Genomic DNA, 17,349 nt, shown 5'->3' on the forward strand with positions numbered 1-17,349 from the left:
GCATTTACATTTTAAAATTTATCTAGAAGTATTATGTCTTGTTTATAGAAGTGGGTAATTTCTACTGCTCTGGCTTAAAGTGACATCCAAGAAAATGCTAGGATATAGGAACAAAATAATTTTATACTTTGTTAAAAATAAGAAAAATTTATAAATCATATTGATGTTAGGTATGGTTTCCAGAGGAATTGAAAAAAATTAATACCTGAGGCAGGCAGGGAGAAGGCTCTGATAGAGATCAATTTAGCTCCATGGTCCCACTTCTGGGAAGGTCATCCAGTCTGAAATCCAAGTTATGCCAAACCCCAGAGATTCACCTTCTCAGTCTTTGTCATGTTCTCTCAGAAATCTTAGTCATGTCCATGAGGTTAAATTTTCCCTATTTACTTATAGGCCATCTTATGATTGCTTTCTTCTTTGGGGTCAGTCTACTATGACATTCTGCCCCATGATAATCTTTTCTCTTTCCATTTTTCCCCATGCTATGTGGTATCTACCCTAACTTCACTATACTTCCTAACCCCATTTCTCCTCCTTATAGCTAACTAACTCTTTTGTGGCGCTAAGTCCCTTTCAGGATTTAGCCCGCCAGCTAAAGGCATCCTCTAACTTAATGGGGTGTTCCCTTTCTCCTGAGTAATTGTGAGTTCCACTGAGGAAGTTGCCTTTCATATGCTTTACCACTCTTACGTCTATTGCATGTCTTCATTTTGTCAGTAAACTCTTCTGTAAATAAATCTAGCTTTTGTCAAAGAGAATGGCCATTGTGAATTCTTCATATGACTGAAGCTCAACTTTTAGTTTTTATCATTATTTGTTGTCTACTTCAACTACATCATTTTGGTGCATTTACCACATCAATATGATACAGTCACATATGTTCAGGACTATATTGGGAGAGAATATCTTTCTGTATATGTTCCCTTTTTTTGCAGCCATAGCCTAGAGGCTATATTTTAGAAATTTTTCTTCTGTGTCCAACATCTTATGTTTTTTTACCTTCCATATTGACAATTTCTTTATCTTCTTGCATATCTTAGGCACACCTGTCTTCTCATTCATATTACTTCTGTATTGAAAAAAGACCACTAGCTCAAATAAATAAATTAAGGTGATTTCTCAAGTAAAAGCAGAAAGGAATTTTATTACAGTCTTGTGAGAATGGGCATCTCCCTTCCAACCAGCAGTTAGGCAAGGAGAGGCAAGGCCCAATTAACAGATAAGAATTATATAGGGGCTTGAGGTAACACTCCTTATAGGCTGGATCTTTGCCCCAATTAGTCAGGACAAATGACCTTACATTGTAAGTCATAAATGAGGAAAAACTTCTAACCCAACCACATCTTTAGGATTGCTAAATTACCTTATATGGGAGTTTCAGTGCCAAGGTGGCTCCAACTTAGTCTCACAAAGATAAGGGCTATGTGGTCTTACTCCTTATAAACCACATGATTTCTGGAGAAAGAAACCTGGTCCTGGGACACAGCTAACCTCCACTCAATTTTTAGAACACTGTCTCTATCTTGTGAGATGGGTTTCACAGTTCACTAATTTCCATCAAATCCATGAAGCCAGGTTGTTTTGTTTTCTTTTGTTTTTAGCCTAAAAGAAATCCTTCAGCACATAACTGCATAGTTCTGCATTGATCATTTTATCATTTCTTATTGCATGTTAATGTCCCATCACTTTTATGTACCATAATTTGTTTAACTATTCCCCCCAAAGCAGAATAGTTCCTTAATTTCCAATTTTGGGCTACACAAAGAAAGTTACTATAAGTATTTTTGTATATTTAGATAAGATCCCTTTCTTATTTCTTTGGGAGTATATGCTTAGAAGCCATTTGGCTAGGTTAAAGGTATGAACAGTTTGGAACTTTAGAGCTCTAGTTTCAAATTACTTTCCAATTCTGGACCAAGTCACAGATTGACCAACAATGTACCAATTGTAATTATTTTCCCACAGCCCCTCCATTACCTGTTTTTTTTTTTTTGTTTTTCCTGTTGTTTTGTTGTCATCTTTAACAATCTGGTATAAGGTAGAATTTCAAAATTGCTTTAATACAGATTTCTCTAATTATTAGAGATTAATAGTATTTTTATATGATTATTGATAACTTGGGTTTCTTCCTTTAAAAACTTTGACATTTCCTTTAAAAACATTTGACATTTATATGTTGGGGAATGCCTCTTATTTTTATTAATTTGAAGTTGAATTATTTTTCATTTTTTATGTTCAACTGGGATTAACACTTTATTTTATTTTTTAAAAATAATTATTACTTTTTATTGACAGAACCCATGCCTAGGTAATTTTTTTACTTTATCCCTTGCACTCACTTCTGTTTCGATTTTTCCCCTCCCTCCCTCCATCCCCTCCCCCAGATGGCAAGCAGTCCTATACATGTTAAATATGGTCACAGTATATCCTAGATACAATATATGTGTGCAGAACCGAACAGTTCTCTTGTTGCACAGGAAGAATTGGATTCAGAAGGTAAAAATAATCTGGGAAGAAAAATAAAAATTCAAACAATTTACATTCATTTCCCGGTGTTTGGGTGTAGCTGCTTCTGTCCATCATTGATCAGTTGAAACTGAATTAGATCTTCTCTTTGTCAAAGAAATCCATTTCCATCAGAATACATCCTCATACAATATCGTTGCTGAAGTATATAATGATCTCCTGGTTCTGCTCATTTCACTTACCATCAGTTCATGTAAGTCTCTCCAAGCCTCTCTGTATTCATCCTGCTGATCATTTCTTAAGAACAATAATATTCCGTAACATTCATATGCCATGAATGTTATGGAATATTACTGTTCTGTAAGAAATGACCAACAGGATGATTTCAGAAAGGCCTGGAGAGACTTACACGAACTGATGCTGAGTGAAATGAGCAGGACCAGGAGATCATTATATACTTCAACAACAATACTATATGATGACCAGTTCTGATGGACCTGGCCATCCTCAGCAACGAGATCAACCAAATCATTTCTAATGGAGCAGTAATGAACTGAACTAGCTATACCCAGAAAAAGAACTCTGGGAGATGACTAAAAACCATTACATTGAATTCCCAATCCCTATATTTATGCCCACCTGCATTTTTGATTTCCTTCACAAGCTAATTGTACAATATTTCAAAGTCTGATTCTTTTTTGTACAGCAAAATAACGTTTTGGTCATGTATACTTATTGTGTATCTAATTTATATTTTAATGTATTTAACATCTACTGGTCATCCTGCCATCTAGGGGAGGGCGTGGGGGGTAAGAGGTGAAAAATTGGAACAAGAGGTTTGGCAATTGTTAATGCTGTAAAGTTACCCATGCATATAACCTGTAAATAAAAGGCTATTAAATAAATAAATTAATTAAAAAAAAAAAAGAAAAAATAAACATTCATATACCACAATTTACCCAACCATTCTCCAATTGATGGGCATCCATTCATTTTCCAGTTTCTATCCACTGCAAACAGGGCTGCCACAAACATTTTGGCACATACAGGTCCCTTTCCCTTCTTTAGTATCTCTTTGGGGTATAAGCCCAGTAGTAACACTGCTGGGTCAAAGGGTATGCACAGTTTGATAACTTTTTGGGCATAATTCCAGATTGCTCTCCAGAATGGTTGGATTCGTTCACAACTCCGCCAACAATGCATCAGTGACCCAGTTTTCCCGCATCTCCTCCAACATTCATCATTATTTTTTCCTGTCATCTTAGCCAATCTGACAGGTGTAACACTTTATTTTTTGACATTTCACAGTGAAGCAATTAAACATTTATATTTCAAAGCTTCTGGTTGTGAAATAAAAGCTTTATGTCTGATACTTAAAGGATTTTCAATCTTCTGAAGCCAGTTATGCTCACAAATCCTTTTGGATATAGGGTACATTTACTTGAACGTACCTCTGAATTAATCTTTTTAAACTTACTTGGAGTTCTAGTTTGATGTAATATGATTTTGTGATCCCCTGATTTTAGGGGGTGGAGGCAATAAGTCAGTGATTCTAGATTTTCTGCCTGAGGAAACTCCTACGGTCAGAAGCTACCTGACTGAGGACTTCTGAAACTATCAGTAAACCAAAAAATTATTAGGCAGATCAGAAGAGAACCAGCTCATTTATTTGGCTGAATGTAAAAGATAGACTACTTACAACCCATCATTTGATACTTTTGGAATTACAATGATGTGACAATGTTGTCTTCCCAGTGAACAAATTGTACTTTTAAGAGATCTGTCATCTTCAGATATATTTTCTGTTTTATCTTTTTTCTCTAAAGAAAACACTTTCATACCTATTAGAAATTTCTATTTTGATTCATTTAAGGTTTGGAAATTTTGTTAAATAAAAAAAAAAACTTAATTAGCTTGAATTTTTATTGAAATGCAGACACAAAATAACATGGTGTTCTAGATCAGTGGACTTTGTATAGTTGAAGGTATCACACTTAAGGATAAAATTTAAGTTTTTGATCACATACTTCCATTTAAAACCACTGTTGTAGTTTGAGTTTTGTAAAGAACTTGTGAAGTAAATCCTCTTCATATAGATGGCTCTGCTTTATAAATTGAAAAGCCTCTTAAACAAATGATATTTAAAACATAATAGAGGGAGGAAGAACCAAGATGGCTGAATAAAGGCAGGAACTTGATCAGCCTCGCCCCCAAACTGTTCCAGATTTCTTTAAACAATGACTCTAAACAAATTTCAGAGTAGCACAACACTCAGAGACAAGAGTAGAAAATTTTCCTGATGAAGGCAACGTAGAAGGACAGTAGAAAAGGTCTGTGACATCAGGGTGGATATTCAAAGCACAGTTTTTGGTGCAGGATGCACCAGTGCATCTCCAGCCCTGGCCCCAGCCTGACCTCTGAATCGGCAGCAGCACTGGTGGTTTCCAGACCTCTCAGCCTAGAGGTACCAAAGAGAACTTAAAAGTATTTTTTTAAAATAACTTTTTATTGACAGAACCCATGCCAGGGTAATTTTTTACAACATTATCCCTTGCACTCACTTGTGTTCTGATTTTTCCCCTCCCTCCCTCCACCCCCTCCCCCAGATGGCAAGCAGTCCTATACATGTTAAATAGGTTGCAGTAGATCTTGGATACAATATATGTGTGCAGAACCGAACAGTTCTCTTGTTGCTCAGGGAGAATTGGATTTAGAAGGTATAAATAACCCGGGAAGAAGAAAAAAATTGCAAGCAGTTTACATTCATTTCCTAGTGTTCTTCCTTTGGGTGTAGCTGCTTCTGTCCATTCTTGATCAATTGAAACTAAGTTAGATCTTCTCTTTGTCGGAGAAATCCACTTCCATCAGAATACATCCTCATACAGTATCGTTGTTGAGGTATATAATGATCTCCTGGTTCTGCTCATTTCACTCAGCATCAGTTCATGCAAGTCTCGCCAATCCTCTCTGTATTCATCCTGCTGGTCGTTTCTTACAAAACAATAATATTCCATAACATTCACATACCACAATTTACCCAACCATTCTCCAATTGATCGGCATCCATTCATTTTCCAGCTTCTAGCCACTACAACAGGGCTGCCACAAACATTTTCACACATACAGGTCCTTTTCCCTTCTTTAGTATCTCTTTGGGGTATAAGCCCAGTAGAAACACTGCTGGATCAAAGGGTATGCACAGTTTGATAACTTTTTGAGCATAGGAGAACTTAAAAGTTCACCAGAAAAGGTCTGTGGTACCAGGGTGGGAACCCAGCACACAATCCCAGCACAGGCTACTAGCGCGGCCCCAGACTCAACCCAGGCCCCAGTATCAGCAAAGGTAGAGGGACCTCTGAATTAGCATCAGTATTACAGGTTTCTTGACCTGTTAGTCCAGGGGACACCAGGGAGGACCTGGAAAGTCAGTGGAGAGGGTCTGGGCGCCAAGGTGGGACTCCTGCATGTAATCTCAGTGCAGGCCCTTACAGTACTGGCCCCGACCCCAGCAAAACAGGATTCCTTGACTGCTTGACAGTTAATTTAGCACACAAGATATTACAGCTACAGTGGGGCAGGAACACTCTTTTAACAGCTTCATGGCAGAAAAGAGTGCTTATGGTCAATTTCCTAGAAGGATCTCTGAAAACAGCTGCAAAAACACTACCAAAGCTTGGCACCCTCCATCCTGGGACCAGAGCTCTACTTGGATAAAAAGTTAAAAACCAAGTAATAGGTTGGGAAAATGAGCAGACAGCAGAAGTTTCTGACCATTGAAAGTTATTATGGTAACAAGGAAGATGATAACAGTCAAAGATCCTGCATCCAAAGCCTCTGGGAACAATAAGAATTGGCCTCCGAGGCCCATAGAAGAGCTCAAAAGAAATTTTGAAAATCAAGTAAGAGAGATAGAAGAAAAATTAGGAAAAGAATTGAGAGTGGTACAAAAGGAAATGTCAAAAAAAGCTAATGAGAAGAAGAATGCTATTAAAAACAAAATTGGTCAAGTAGAAAAAGAGACTCAAAAGGTCACTGAAGAAAATAATTCCTTAAAAAACAGAAATGAGCAAATGGAAGCTAACAAAGTTATGAGAAATCAAGTTATAATAAAGCAAAACCAAAAAAAAATTTTAAAAATTGAAAAAAAAAAGTAAAATATATCATTGAAAAAGCAACTGACCTGGAAAGTAGATCCAGGAGAAATAATTTTAAAATTATTGGTCTATCTGAAAGTTGTGATAAAAAAAAAAAGCCTGGTTATCATCTTTTAAGAAATTATGAAGGGAAACTGTCCTATATTTTAGGACTAGAGGATAAAATAGAAATTGAAATAATCCACCAATTATTTCCTAAGAGAGATCCCAAAATGAAAACTCTCAGAAATATTATAGCCAAATTCCAGAACTCCCAGGTCAAGGAGAAAATATTGCAAGCATCCAGAAAGAAACAATTCAAATATAATGGAGCCACAGTCAGGGTAACACAAGATTTAGCAGATTCTCTATTAAAGGACCAGAGGAATATGATATTCTGGAGAATAGTAGAGCTAGGACTACAACTAAGAATTACTATCCAGCAAAACTGAGTATAATCCTTAAGAGGAAAAGGTGATAATTTAATGAAATAGAGGATTTTCAAGCATAAGTGAAAAGACCAGAGCTGAATGGAAAATTTGATTTTTCAAATACAAGACTCTGCAGAAGCATAAGAAGGTAAGTCAGGAAAGTGATAAGAGACTTAGTAAGCTTTATCTGTTTATTCCTACATAGGAAAATGATACTTGTAACTCATTAAAAACTTTCTCATCTCATTATTATGGTAGTTAGAAGTATATATAAACTGAGGTCACAGGTGTGAATTGAATATGAAGGGATATCTTTTTAAAAAATGATGAAATTAAGGGGTGAGAAGAATGTACTGGGAAAAAGGGAAAGTGAAAAGTGAAATGGAAATTATCTGCTAAAAAAAGGCAAGAAAAAGCTTTTACCATGGAGGGAAAGAAGAGGAAAAGAGGATGAGAGAGTGAACCTTAACTCTCATCAGAATTGGCTCAAAGAGGAATTAATATACATTCTCAATATAGGTACAGAAATCTATCTTACCCTGAAGGAAAATAGTAGGGGAATGAGATATGGGAAAAGGGGAAGGGTGATGAAAAAGAGAGTATATTTGGGGAGGGAGTGGAGTAGTACCAAAACTTTTGAGGAGAGCAGGGTGAAAGGTGAAAGAATTAATGGGAGGTGGGGGATATAGTTAGCAATAATAATTATAAAAAGAATTTTGAAACAAGTATTTCTTATAAGGCTTCATTTCTCAGACATAGAGGGAACTGAAGTCAAATTTATGAAAAATAAGAGCCATCCCTCAATTAATAAATGATCAAAAGATATGATCTGTGCCCAAAGGGCTATAAATTAATTCATATCCTTTAACTTAAAAACACCACTACTAGGCATGAATATCAAAAAAGATTTTTTAAAAAGGAAAATATGTACAAAAAATACAGAATTTTCTTCTCAGGGCAAAAATATTAGAAATTGAGGAGATGTCCATCAATTGGGAAATAGCTTAATAACTTGTGGCATGTTTTTTTTTGCTTGTTTGTTTTTTGTTTTTTCATTAAAGCTTTTTATTTACAGAGCATATGCATGGGTAATTTTTTCAACATTGACCCTTGCATAATCTTTTGTTGCAAATTTTCCCTTTCTTTCCCCAACCCCCTTCCCTATCTGGCAGGTAGTCCAGTACACGTTGAATATGTTGAAATACATGTTAGATCCAATATATGTATACATATTTATACAGTTATTTGGTTGTGCAAGAAAAAATCAGATTTAGGAAGGAAAAAAAAACAGAAAAAACAAAACAAAACAAAAGCAAGCAAATAACAACAGAGTTAGAATGCTGTGTTGTGTTCCACCCTCTGTTCCCATGATTCTCTCGATATAGATGGCTCTTTTCATCACTGCACAAGTGGAACTGGTTTAAATCATCTCAATGTTGAAGAGAGCCATATCTGTCAGAATTGATCATCATATATTATTGTTGCCACATATAATGATCTCCTGGTTCTGCTCACTTCACTTTGCATCAGTTCATGAAGGTCTCTCCAAGCCTCTCTGAAATCATCCTACTGGTTGTTTCTTAGAACAATAATATTCCATAGCATTTGTATACTACAACTTATTCATCCATTCTCCAATTAATGGGCACTGTGGCATGTTTTTGTGATGGAATATTATTGTTCTAGGGGAAAAGTGAGCAGGAGGCTCTCAGGGGGAAAAAAAAAAAAAAAAAACTTGGAAAGTCCTCCATGAACTGAAGCTAAGTGAAATGTATTCTATACAAAGCAATTGCAATGTTCTGGGATGACCAACTCCAAATAATTTTGCTATTCTCAATGGTACAATCATCCATGACTACTGTGAAGGACTTATGATGAAAAATCCTATCCATACTCACAGAAGGAACTGATTGTGTCAGAATACAGGTTGACACATTCTTCCTTTCTCTTTCTCTCTTTTTTTAAATTTATTTTTTCTTAAGGGTTTTTAGTTTTTTTAGGGTGTCATTACAAACTTGACTTTTATGAAAATATTTTGCCTAACTTCACATGTGGTTTCTTAATTGTGGGTAAGGATAAGAGACAATCTCGAACTCAAAAATTTTAGAGACAAATGTAAAAAAAATTTGTTTTGAATGTAACTGGGGAAAAAATTAAAGTTTTTTTTTTAAAAAGTAAAAGAAAATAAAAGGAGAATAGAACTTCAATTAATGGACTTAAAGAGTCTAAGGGGTTTAAGGTCTATATAGTCATTGTCCCATCCATCCTTTATTTTACAGGTAAAGAAATCATGATGTATTGAAGGGAAGTGATTTTCTCAGGATTCCCTGATTGGTTAGTGACAAAGCTAGCATGATGATGATGAAGATAAATTCTACAGTCTTTCTATCACACAGGTAAGAGATGTATTTGGTTCTTGACCCTGCTGCTTACAAAACTATATAACTGGAGAAGAGTCTTATCCTATCTGAACTTCAGTTTTCTTTTCTAGAAAACAGAGATAATCATGGAGAATCTGGCTTGACCTGGATTATTAGTGCCTAGCAATATGTATTTGCATCGCTTTTGTGGAAGTGATCTAGCATGAAGAATCTAAGTCAGAGGGACAGACATTTTGTATAGTGAGGGTTTCCGCAACTTTTGCTCCCAGGTAATAGATTGTATCAAGTCCAAGAATATTGCCTCCTAAACAAGATCCAGAAAAGTTTGGCCTAACTATAAAAGTGGATAAAGAATACCTCCTGAATAGAGTTAATGCAATTAAATAGACAAAATATGTATTTTGGACAATCCCTGGTCCCCAAATTTGATCAGAATTAGGTGAGTAAAGTTCTTATAATATTCCCAAACTTCTTTTTGAAACAAAGGCTCAGTCAACTTTTTTCTGATTGGTAGCAGCCATTAGGTAGGCTAAGTGGGAGCCAGCATGGGGACCTCCAGGTACATCCAGGAATTCTGGAGAAAAAAGCACAGCACTTGGATGTCCTGTGGTTCCTGCTGCTTAAGTGCTGCTGGCAATATCTCTAGTTGTCTGCCCTGCACTGAGCCCCCTGGCTCATGAGACTTGATAAGATCCAGCAGCTGGGCTACAAGGCCAAGCAGGGTTATGTCATCTGCCTTATTTGTGATGGGCACAAATGTCTGGTTGCCAAGAGTGCAACCTGTGGCAAACCTGTGCATTATGGTATCATTTGGCTGAAATTTGCCAGGATCCTTTGATCTGTAGTAGAAGAGGCCACCACTCTGGGGCCCCAGAAGTGTTGAACTACTGGGTAGTTGAAGATTCGACAAATTCTCTGAGATTGTTCTTATTGACTCATTCTGTAAAGGTATCAGATGAAACCTTGACACTCAATGTATCACTAAGCCAATGCACAAACACTGGATGTACCTCAGCTGGCCAGAGGAGCTGAGGTCTTAGAAAGGGTCACAAATTCTATCATACCATTGAAGGATCTTATGCTGCTTGGAGAAGGTGCAACACTTTCCAACTACAGATATCAGTACATTGTACATTAATTTATAAACTTAAATGTTTAATAAACAAAATTCAAAATGGTGAAACAAAGGCCAATCTTTTTATGCCAATATTTAAGGTAATAACATATGATTTCAAGTCATATAACAGTATAGTTTCTAAAGAAATGGAGTTGAAAACCACCCAGAGGTCAGTGGAAAGGTGTGCAGTGAATTTGGACAGTCTGAAAAATGTTTTGAGTAAAGAATTAGTGTAAAGGAAGGAATAGGAATTTTTAATTGGAAAAAACAAATGGACTGGTCATGTGATAAGAATAATGAATAGTTACTGAACCTATGTGCTTTATTGTCTGGTGAATTCAAGAAAAGCCATCATCAAATTGGGGAGACCCCTTGATGGTAAATATATGGGTGGACATGAACACTCAAGATGAGCAAAAATGGATGGATTGTAATTTGCATTATTGGAGGAAATAACCCATATCAGTGAGAATACAGATCTCTTAGAATACCTAACTTAGAGAATTAAGAATCTAATGCATGTAAAGTATTTTGTAAACTTTAAAATGCTATAGAAATATGTTATAGTTCAGGATTTTATAGTAAATATGCTTTTTAATATCAGTTGTTTTATAGTACTATAAGTATAGGTATAGATATAGGAAATTAGTCTAAAATTGTGTCATTAACATATCTTAGATTTGGAAATAGATTTAGTTGTCATCTAATCATACTTCCTCTGTGCCCTTCCATTTACAATCTTGCCTCTTTCCCCCTTTCTCCTTCACTCAGCTTCCTAATACTCCTAAGAAGTTAACTATCACCTGTGCTTGAACACCTTTAGTGCTGGGAAGCTTCAACCTTAGAAGTCAGACTATTCACAACAGTGAAATCCAAGGTGCAGATTTGATACTTTCTGCCACAATGTCTACTTTGTAATGAAAAAAATTCTGTTTTCAATGGCATATGAGTATTTTGTATTAAGTAATGGCTTAGGTCTTTTTCACTAAAGTCTTAAAACCTTCAATAGAGAACAATACAACAATCGCTATTTTCAAAGGCTTGAGAGTATGTTAACTTAACCCTGCTTAAGGATAGATGTTTTGTCCCAGCTCTGCCAAGGACATGCTGTATATTACACCATTTATTAGAATTCTAGACTAGAATGTATTAGAATTCTAGAATCAAAATTCTTTGGCTTTGGTTGTCCAACCACTTATGAATTCGTTTAACTGTATTGCAATTAATAAGCCACATTTCTTTTATGCATAAAGAAATAAATGTTTATCAAATGTCTTGCTGAAATTGTTACCCTGTATTCATCCTCAATTACTTACCATCTCTTTTTCTACTTATCCAGTCAATTTTCAAGTCTTATTTCAAACTCCTTAATAATTCATTCTACTCAAAACCATCATCTTATTTTAGAATCTCATTATCTCTTAGTTATTGTAATGGCCTCATCATTGGGCCATTGGGATTGTTCTTATTGACTCATTCTGTACAGGTATCAAACAAAACCTTGACACTCAATGTATCACCAAGCTAATGCACAAACGTTGGATGTACCTCAGCTGGCCAGAAGAGCCAAGGTCTTGGAAAGGGTCACAAGTTCTATCATACCATTGGAGGATCTTATCATGATGCTAGAGAAGCTGCAACACTCTCTAACTATAGATACCACTAGTTGGGTGTACATTAATTTATAAACATATGTCAATCCCTACTCCTTTCCATCCTACATATTGTCACATAAGTGTTTTTTCCTTAAGTACAGATCTGGCTATGTTGCTTCCTGTGCAGTAAGTTTCAGTGGCTCCCTAAAGTTCTTCACAATCCAACTTATCTTTCTTTCTTTATGCATTATTCCCTCTGATATGTTTTTCAGACGAGCCTACCAGGCTTTTTCTGTTACTGACACCATTCCCTACTTAGTTCCAGTCTGTATGTCTTTTCATTGGCTATTTATTATCTGCCTGGAACATACCTACACCTTATGGTGAATCATGCTAAAGTAAATCTGGAAAGGGATGCTGGAGCCAAATAGAGAATTTTACCAAATGCAAGATCAAGTAATGTTTTATTTTGTTGTGCATCCCCTATTTAAGGAGCTATAAAAAGTTTTTATAGCAGGGATATAAATGATGTGGTCAACGCTCCCTTACGAAGATACCTTTTGCACCTGTGTATAGGTTGGAGAAGCCAGGGATAACAATTTGAAGACTGTTAAGATAGTGGAAGTGAGAGACAATGATAAATCTGAAACCTGAGGTGGTTAAGGGAAGAGAGAAAAGGGAGCAGATATAAGAGGTGGTGTAGAAGTAGAATCAAGACAGGACTTGTTTAGAGATTCAGTTGAATGGTGACATGAGGATGGGAGGTGAGGGAGAGAGAAGAGTGAACAACTCCCTGGTTGAGAACTTGTGTAACTAAGAAATGATTTAGTTCTTTTGGAACTCTACTACATAATTTGTCTAGGTCACAAATTTGAAATTAATTTAAAATGGCTTCATGTTTCTCTTAGGCTTTAGTTAATGCTGTGTGCTTTATCCTTTTTAAAGTGAAATTTCTCCTTGATAGAAAAAATAAGTGGAAATAAGAATAGAATAATCCATCTTATCTCTTAACATTGTCATTTTCCCTAAACAAATCTTAGATTTGGAGCATTTGGGTTCAATTGAGTCCTATAGTTGAAGAGCCTCATTTCCACTACCTGCTTTCTTAGTGACCTTAAACAACTAATATCCTATTTGAGTCTTAGTTTTCTCATCTGTAAAATGAGGAGTTAGACTAAATGGAATCTAAAGACACTTCCAGTTCTAAATCTGATCCTATTCTATACAAAACTTTAAGAAAGAATTATTTTTTTGCCTTTAGCTTTGTTTGCAAGCCCATTCTAAACATTATCAGGTGTTCCTTATAGATTTATATCACATTTTTGTAATCATTCTTAGTTTGTATTCTTGTACACTTTGTGCATGGTCTTTTGAAACAGGATTTTAAACTTTATAAAAACCGGATTTTTTTTCTTTTTAAAAATGGATTGTGTATTTCCAGAAGAGATAAAATCAAAGGTTCTTCATGAATATTCTTTTTTCTATTTGAATTTTCATTATTTTATTGGTTCTTTCCTCAAAACATATTCTGTCTCTTTTGCTCTCTTTTTTTAAATATGTAAAATAGATTTTGTTATTCATTCTTTTTGCACTATCTCAGCAGTTCCATTCATTTCTAGTACTTTAATTGTCACATATGCACATAATTCCCAAATTTCCATCTCTATTCCCTGATTTATTTTTCTAAGTTCAAAAACTCATATCCTTCCTTACAGAACATATTTGTCTAGAAGAACCAGTTCCTCAGTTTACCACTCCCAAACCAAAGGCCTCCTTCCTATTTTACTTTTCCTATCAGTGGGGTTACCATTCACTTAGGTTCCCATGTTTAAACCTTGCTATTATCTTTTATCCTTCCCTCACCCTTTTCTCTTATATCCAATTCGTTATCCAAATCCAAACCTTTATTATAAAAGCACCTACTGTGGTAAGAGCGTTGTTTCTTGTCTTACAGAGACAACTTTGGCAGTATCTCTTTCATTTACCCCCTCTGTTCCTATAGCCACCACTTTGTCCAAGGACTTTATTTCACCATACTGGGACCATATAGCTTCCATTTTGCCTTCTATAATCCATCTTTTAGATCTTATTACTCCTTTTGATTAAAACCTTCCCTTTTGGCATAAAAATTCAATCTTTTCTGCCTGACATTGAAGATATTCTATAATCTGACCACCTCTTTATCTTTCTAGTCGTTTTATGGTACTGAGGCAGCTCAGGAATGCAGTGAATAGAGCACTTGATCTAGAGTTACTATGTCCTGAGTTCAAATGTGACCTTAGCTACTTACTAGCTGTATGGCAAATTACTATAACCTGTGTGCCTCAGTTTTACTTTTGTAAAATGTAGATAATAATAATAGCTATCACTTTCAGGTGATTATGAGGATCCAATGAAGTAATATTTCTAAAAGCTGTTGGCATAGTGCCCAGTACATAATAGACACAATATAAACTCTAATGCCTTCCCTACTTTCCTCCAATTACCCTATACTGTAGATAGATCATACTTTTTTGCTATTATTGCTATGCTGAAAACTACCTTCTACCTTTTCATGCTTGCCTTGTCTATTGCATCCTTTAAAGCAGTAGAATTTCATTGAAGTAGAAATGAGGGCCACTAATCAATACATGAGGATCCCTGTAAACCACATATTGCCTCAATTTAAAAATGTAATACTATCTATATTTTAATGTGCTTTTATGTATTTTGTTAAATATTTTCTGGTTACATTTTAATTTAATTTCTGCAGCAGGTGAGTATTGCAGGCTGTATATCTGACACCTCTACTTTAAAACATTTATATTCTTAGACCTCCTTTTAAGGCCAGTGGAAATGCTGCCTCAAATTTTACAAGAAAAAAATCACAATTTGGGAGCTGAAAGCTCATACTCCAAATTCCCACTATAATTTATCTGACAAATGGTTATTTAGCATCTTGAAGATCTCCAGTAAAGGGAATATAACTAAATGTTCAGTCTGAATTTTTGCCTAGGTAGAAGTGACCTTTGTCTACAGGGACATTGTGTAGTATTTGACTTGGACTTTACTTTTGCATTTAGATGATTTGATTTACCCATGTGTCATCTCTTTATTGGACTGTGAGTTCCTTTAATTTAAGAACTGTGTTTTAGCTAAACCCCTTTGTATCTTCTGGTGCTAACAGAGTATAATGCTTTATAGTAGACAATCAATATTTGCTGAATCAAATTGATTTTAATTGTAGTTTTTCTTTCTTTCTTTCTTTCTTTTTTTTTTTTTGTTGTTGTTGAGACAATTGGGATTAAGTGACTTGCCCAGGGTCACACAACTAAGACGGGTTATGTGCCTGAGGCCATATTTGAACTCAGGTCCTCCTGACTTCAGGGCTGGTGCTCTGTTTGCTGCGCCACTTAGCTGTCCCTGTAGTTTTTTGTTTTTTGTTTTTTTTGTTTTTTTTTTTTTAGAAATGTTAATCATAGTTAATTATAAATTTATTTGAATTCCTCTCAAAAAGTATCTTTAGTAATACTATGGTCTATGTTTTGTCCCATGTTGCTATTAAAAAGTTTTTATATTTTTTTATTGCATGTCAAGTTTTAAAAGTAAATTAAATGATTGAATAGAAAATATTGAGTTTATAATACTAGAAGTGAAGTTGGTAATGCTGTTTTATTTATTTTTTTTTATTTTAGGCATCATCATTGAAGGAATATTTAATTTAGATTGAAGAGACTACAGTTGCTTCAAAAAAATTGTGATCAAACAAATAACCTCTCGGGAAAAAAATGGAAACTTTCTACCACGTTTTAGAACAGTTATATAAGAAGATACTTCTTGGAGCTCCACTTGAAAACGACACCCAAGAATATGCACTTTATCTCAATCTGCCATTTTCAATCCAAGATTTATCCACATCAAATTTCTTGAGGTGGCCATGTGTTCATCATGGAAACCAACCTGGTTCTGTCAACATTGGTGCCACTCCCATTCCTGTAGAATTAATAAATTTTAAAATTAATTTTCAAGTTAGTAATCCCAGAGATATAATGCTGCTTCAGTTAACAGTCATCAAGATGATGATAACCAAAATATTATCTAAAAAAATGGAATTTACTATAAAAGAGAAGTATAATGCTATAATTGAAATTCTTTTAAAGTCACATGAATTGGAATCTAAATTAGTAAGTTTTTTTTTTTTAATTTAAAAATATCAATGTCAAAGTTTAGTATTTAAAATAATAGATTTTTAAAATATTTATTAATATTTGTTTTCATATAGATCAGCACATTCCATGGATCTGATAAATTATTGTCTCATATGGCTGCAAAATGTCTTGCCTCACTGTTACATTTACAACTAAGAGAAAAGGTGAGTGTAGAAAATTGTTGTCAAATGATGTATTTCTTTATAAGTAAACTTTTGGGTTTTATTTTTTATAATAAAAGCTTTATATTTTTCAAAATACAGGCAAAGATAGTTTCTAACAGTTACCCTTTCAAAATCTTGTATTCAAAAAATTTCTCCCTCCTTCTTTCATCCCATCCCCTAGACAGCAAGTAATCCAATATAGTGTAAACATGTGCAGTTCTTCTAAACATATTCCCACATTTATCCTGCTGCACAAAAAAAATCAGAATAAAAAGAAAACAAATGTGAAAAAAACAAGCAAGCAAATGACAGAAAGGGTGATGTTCTCTTGGTTCTTTTCACTTCACTTAGCATCAGTTCATGTAAGTCTCTTCAGGCATAAGTAAACTTTATTAAAAGTCATTCAAGTGATTATTTTGAGATTCTTTTTCATTTAAAATTTTATTCTTCAAGCTCTTTGACTAGTACTGTATTGTGCTAAATAATATTCTAATGATCTATATGTGAGAATAAAGAATTAAGAGTCTAAGAATTCTTGAATTGATAATATTATAAAGTTTAGCATAAATATATAAATTAGTACACATTTTTAAGAATAGCCTTTAACATAGTTCCATATGTATATATGCCATATATATATCTATATACATGCATACACATATACGCTATACATAAAGAAGTTCAGCTTCATTTCCTTTTATATATTGTAGCTTCTACTTTACAAATAAACAAAGAGCAATTAATATCATTTATTGGCTTGAATGATATTAGGATAGATCATTTAAGATAGCTCTTAGTCTTCTTTTTTTTCCACAGAATTCTAGACTGGGCATAAATATCATTTGTTATAAATATTTCATAGGAAAATTTTGATT

General features: G+C 34.6%; 1 protein-coding gene across 5 annotated transcripts in view; it reads left to right on the forward strand.

Annotated features, from left to right (window-relative positions):
- LINS1 (lines homolog 1) overlaps positions 1–17,349 on the forward strand; it is a 28,703-nt gene that overhangs the window by 4,693 nt on the left and 6,661 nt on the right. For 4 of the 5 annotated variants that reach the window (XM_023497452.2, XM_031955487.1, XM_023497460.2 and 1 more), the window contains 3 exons: positions 9,310–9,426; positions 15,798–16,286; positions 16,385–16,474. In XM_023497452.2, coding sequence (XP_023353220.1) covers positions 15,891–16,286; positions 16,385–16,474 — 486 coding nt within the window. In that variant the 5' untranslated portion in view covers positions 9,310–9,426; positions 15,798–15,890. Of the gene's footprint in view, positions 1–9,309; positions 9,427–9,521; positions 9,681–15,797; positions 16,287–16,384; positions 16,475–17,349 lie in introns of all 5 variants that reach the window. The other variant, XM_031955486.1, reaches the window with a different exon arrangement.

Source organism: Sarcophilus harrisii, chromosome 2 (genome assembly GCF_902635505.1).
Source record: "Sarcophilus harrisii chromosome 2, mSarHar1.11, whole genome shotgun sequence".
Classification (NCBI taxonomy): domain Eukaryota; kingdom Metazoa; phylum Chordata; class Mammalia; order Dasyuromorphia; family Dasyuridae; genus Sarcophilus; species Sarcophilus harrisii.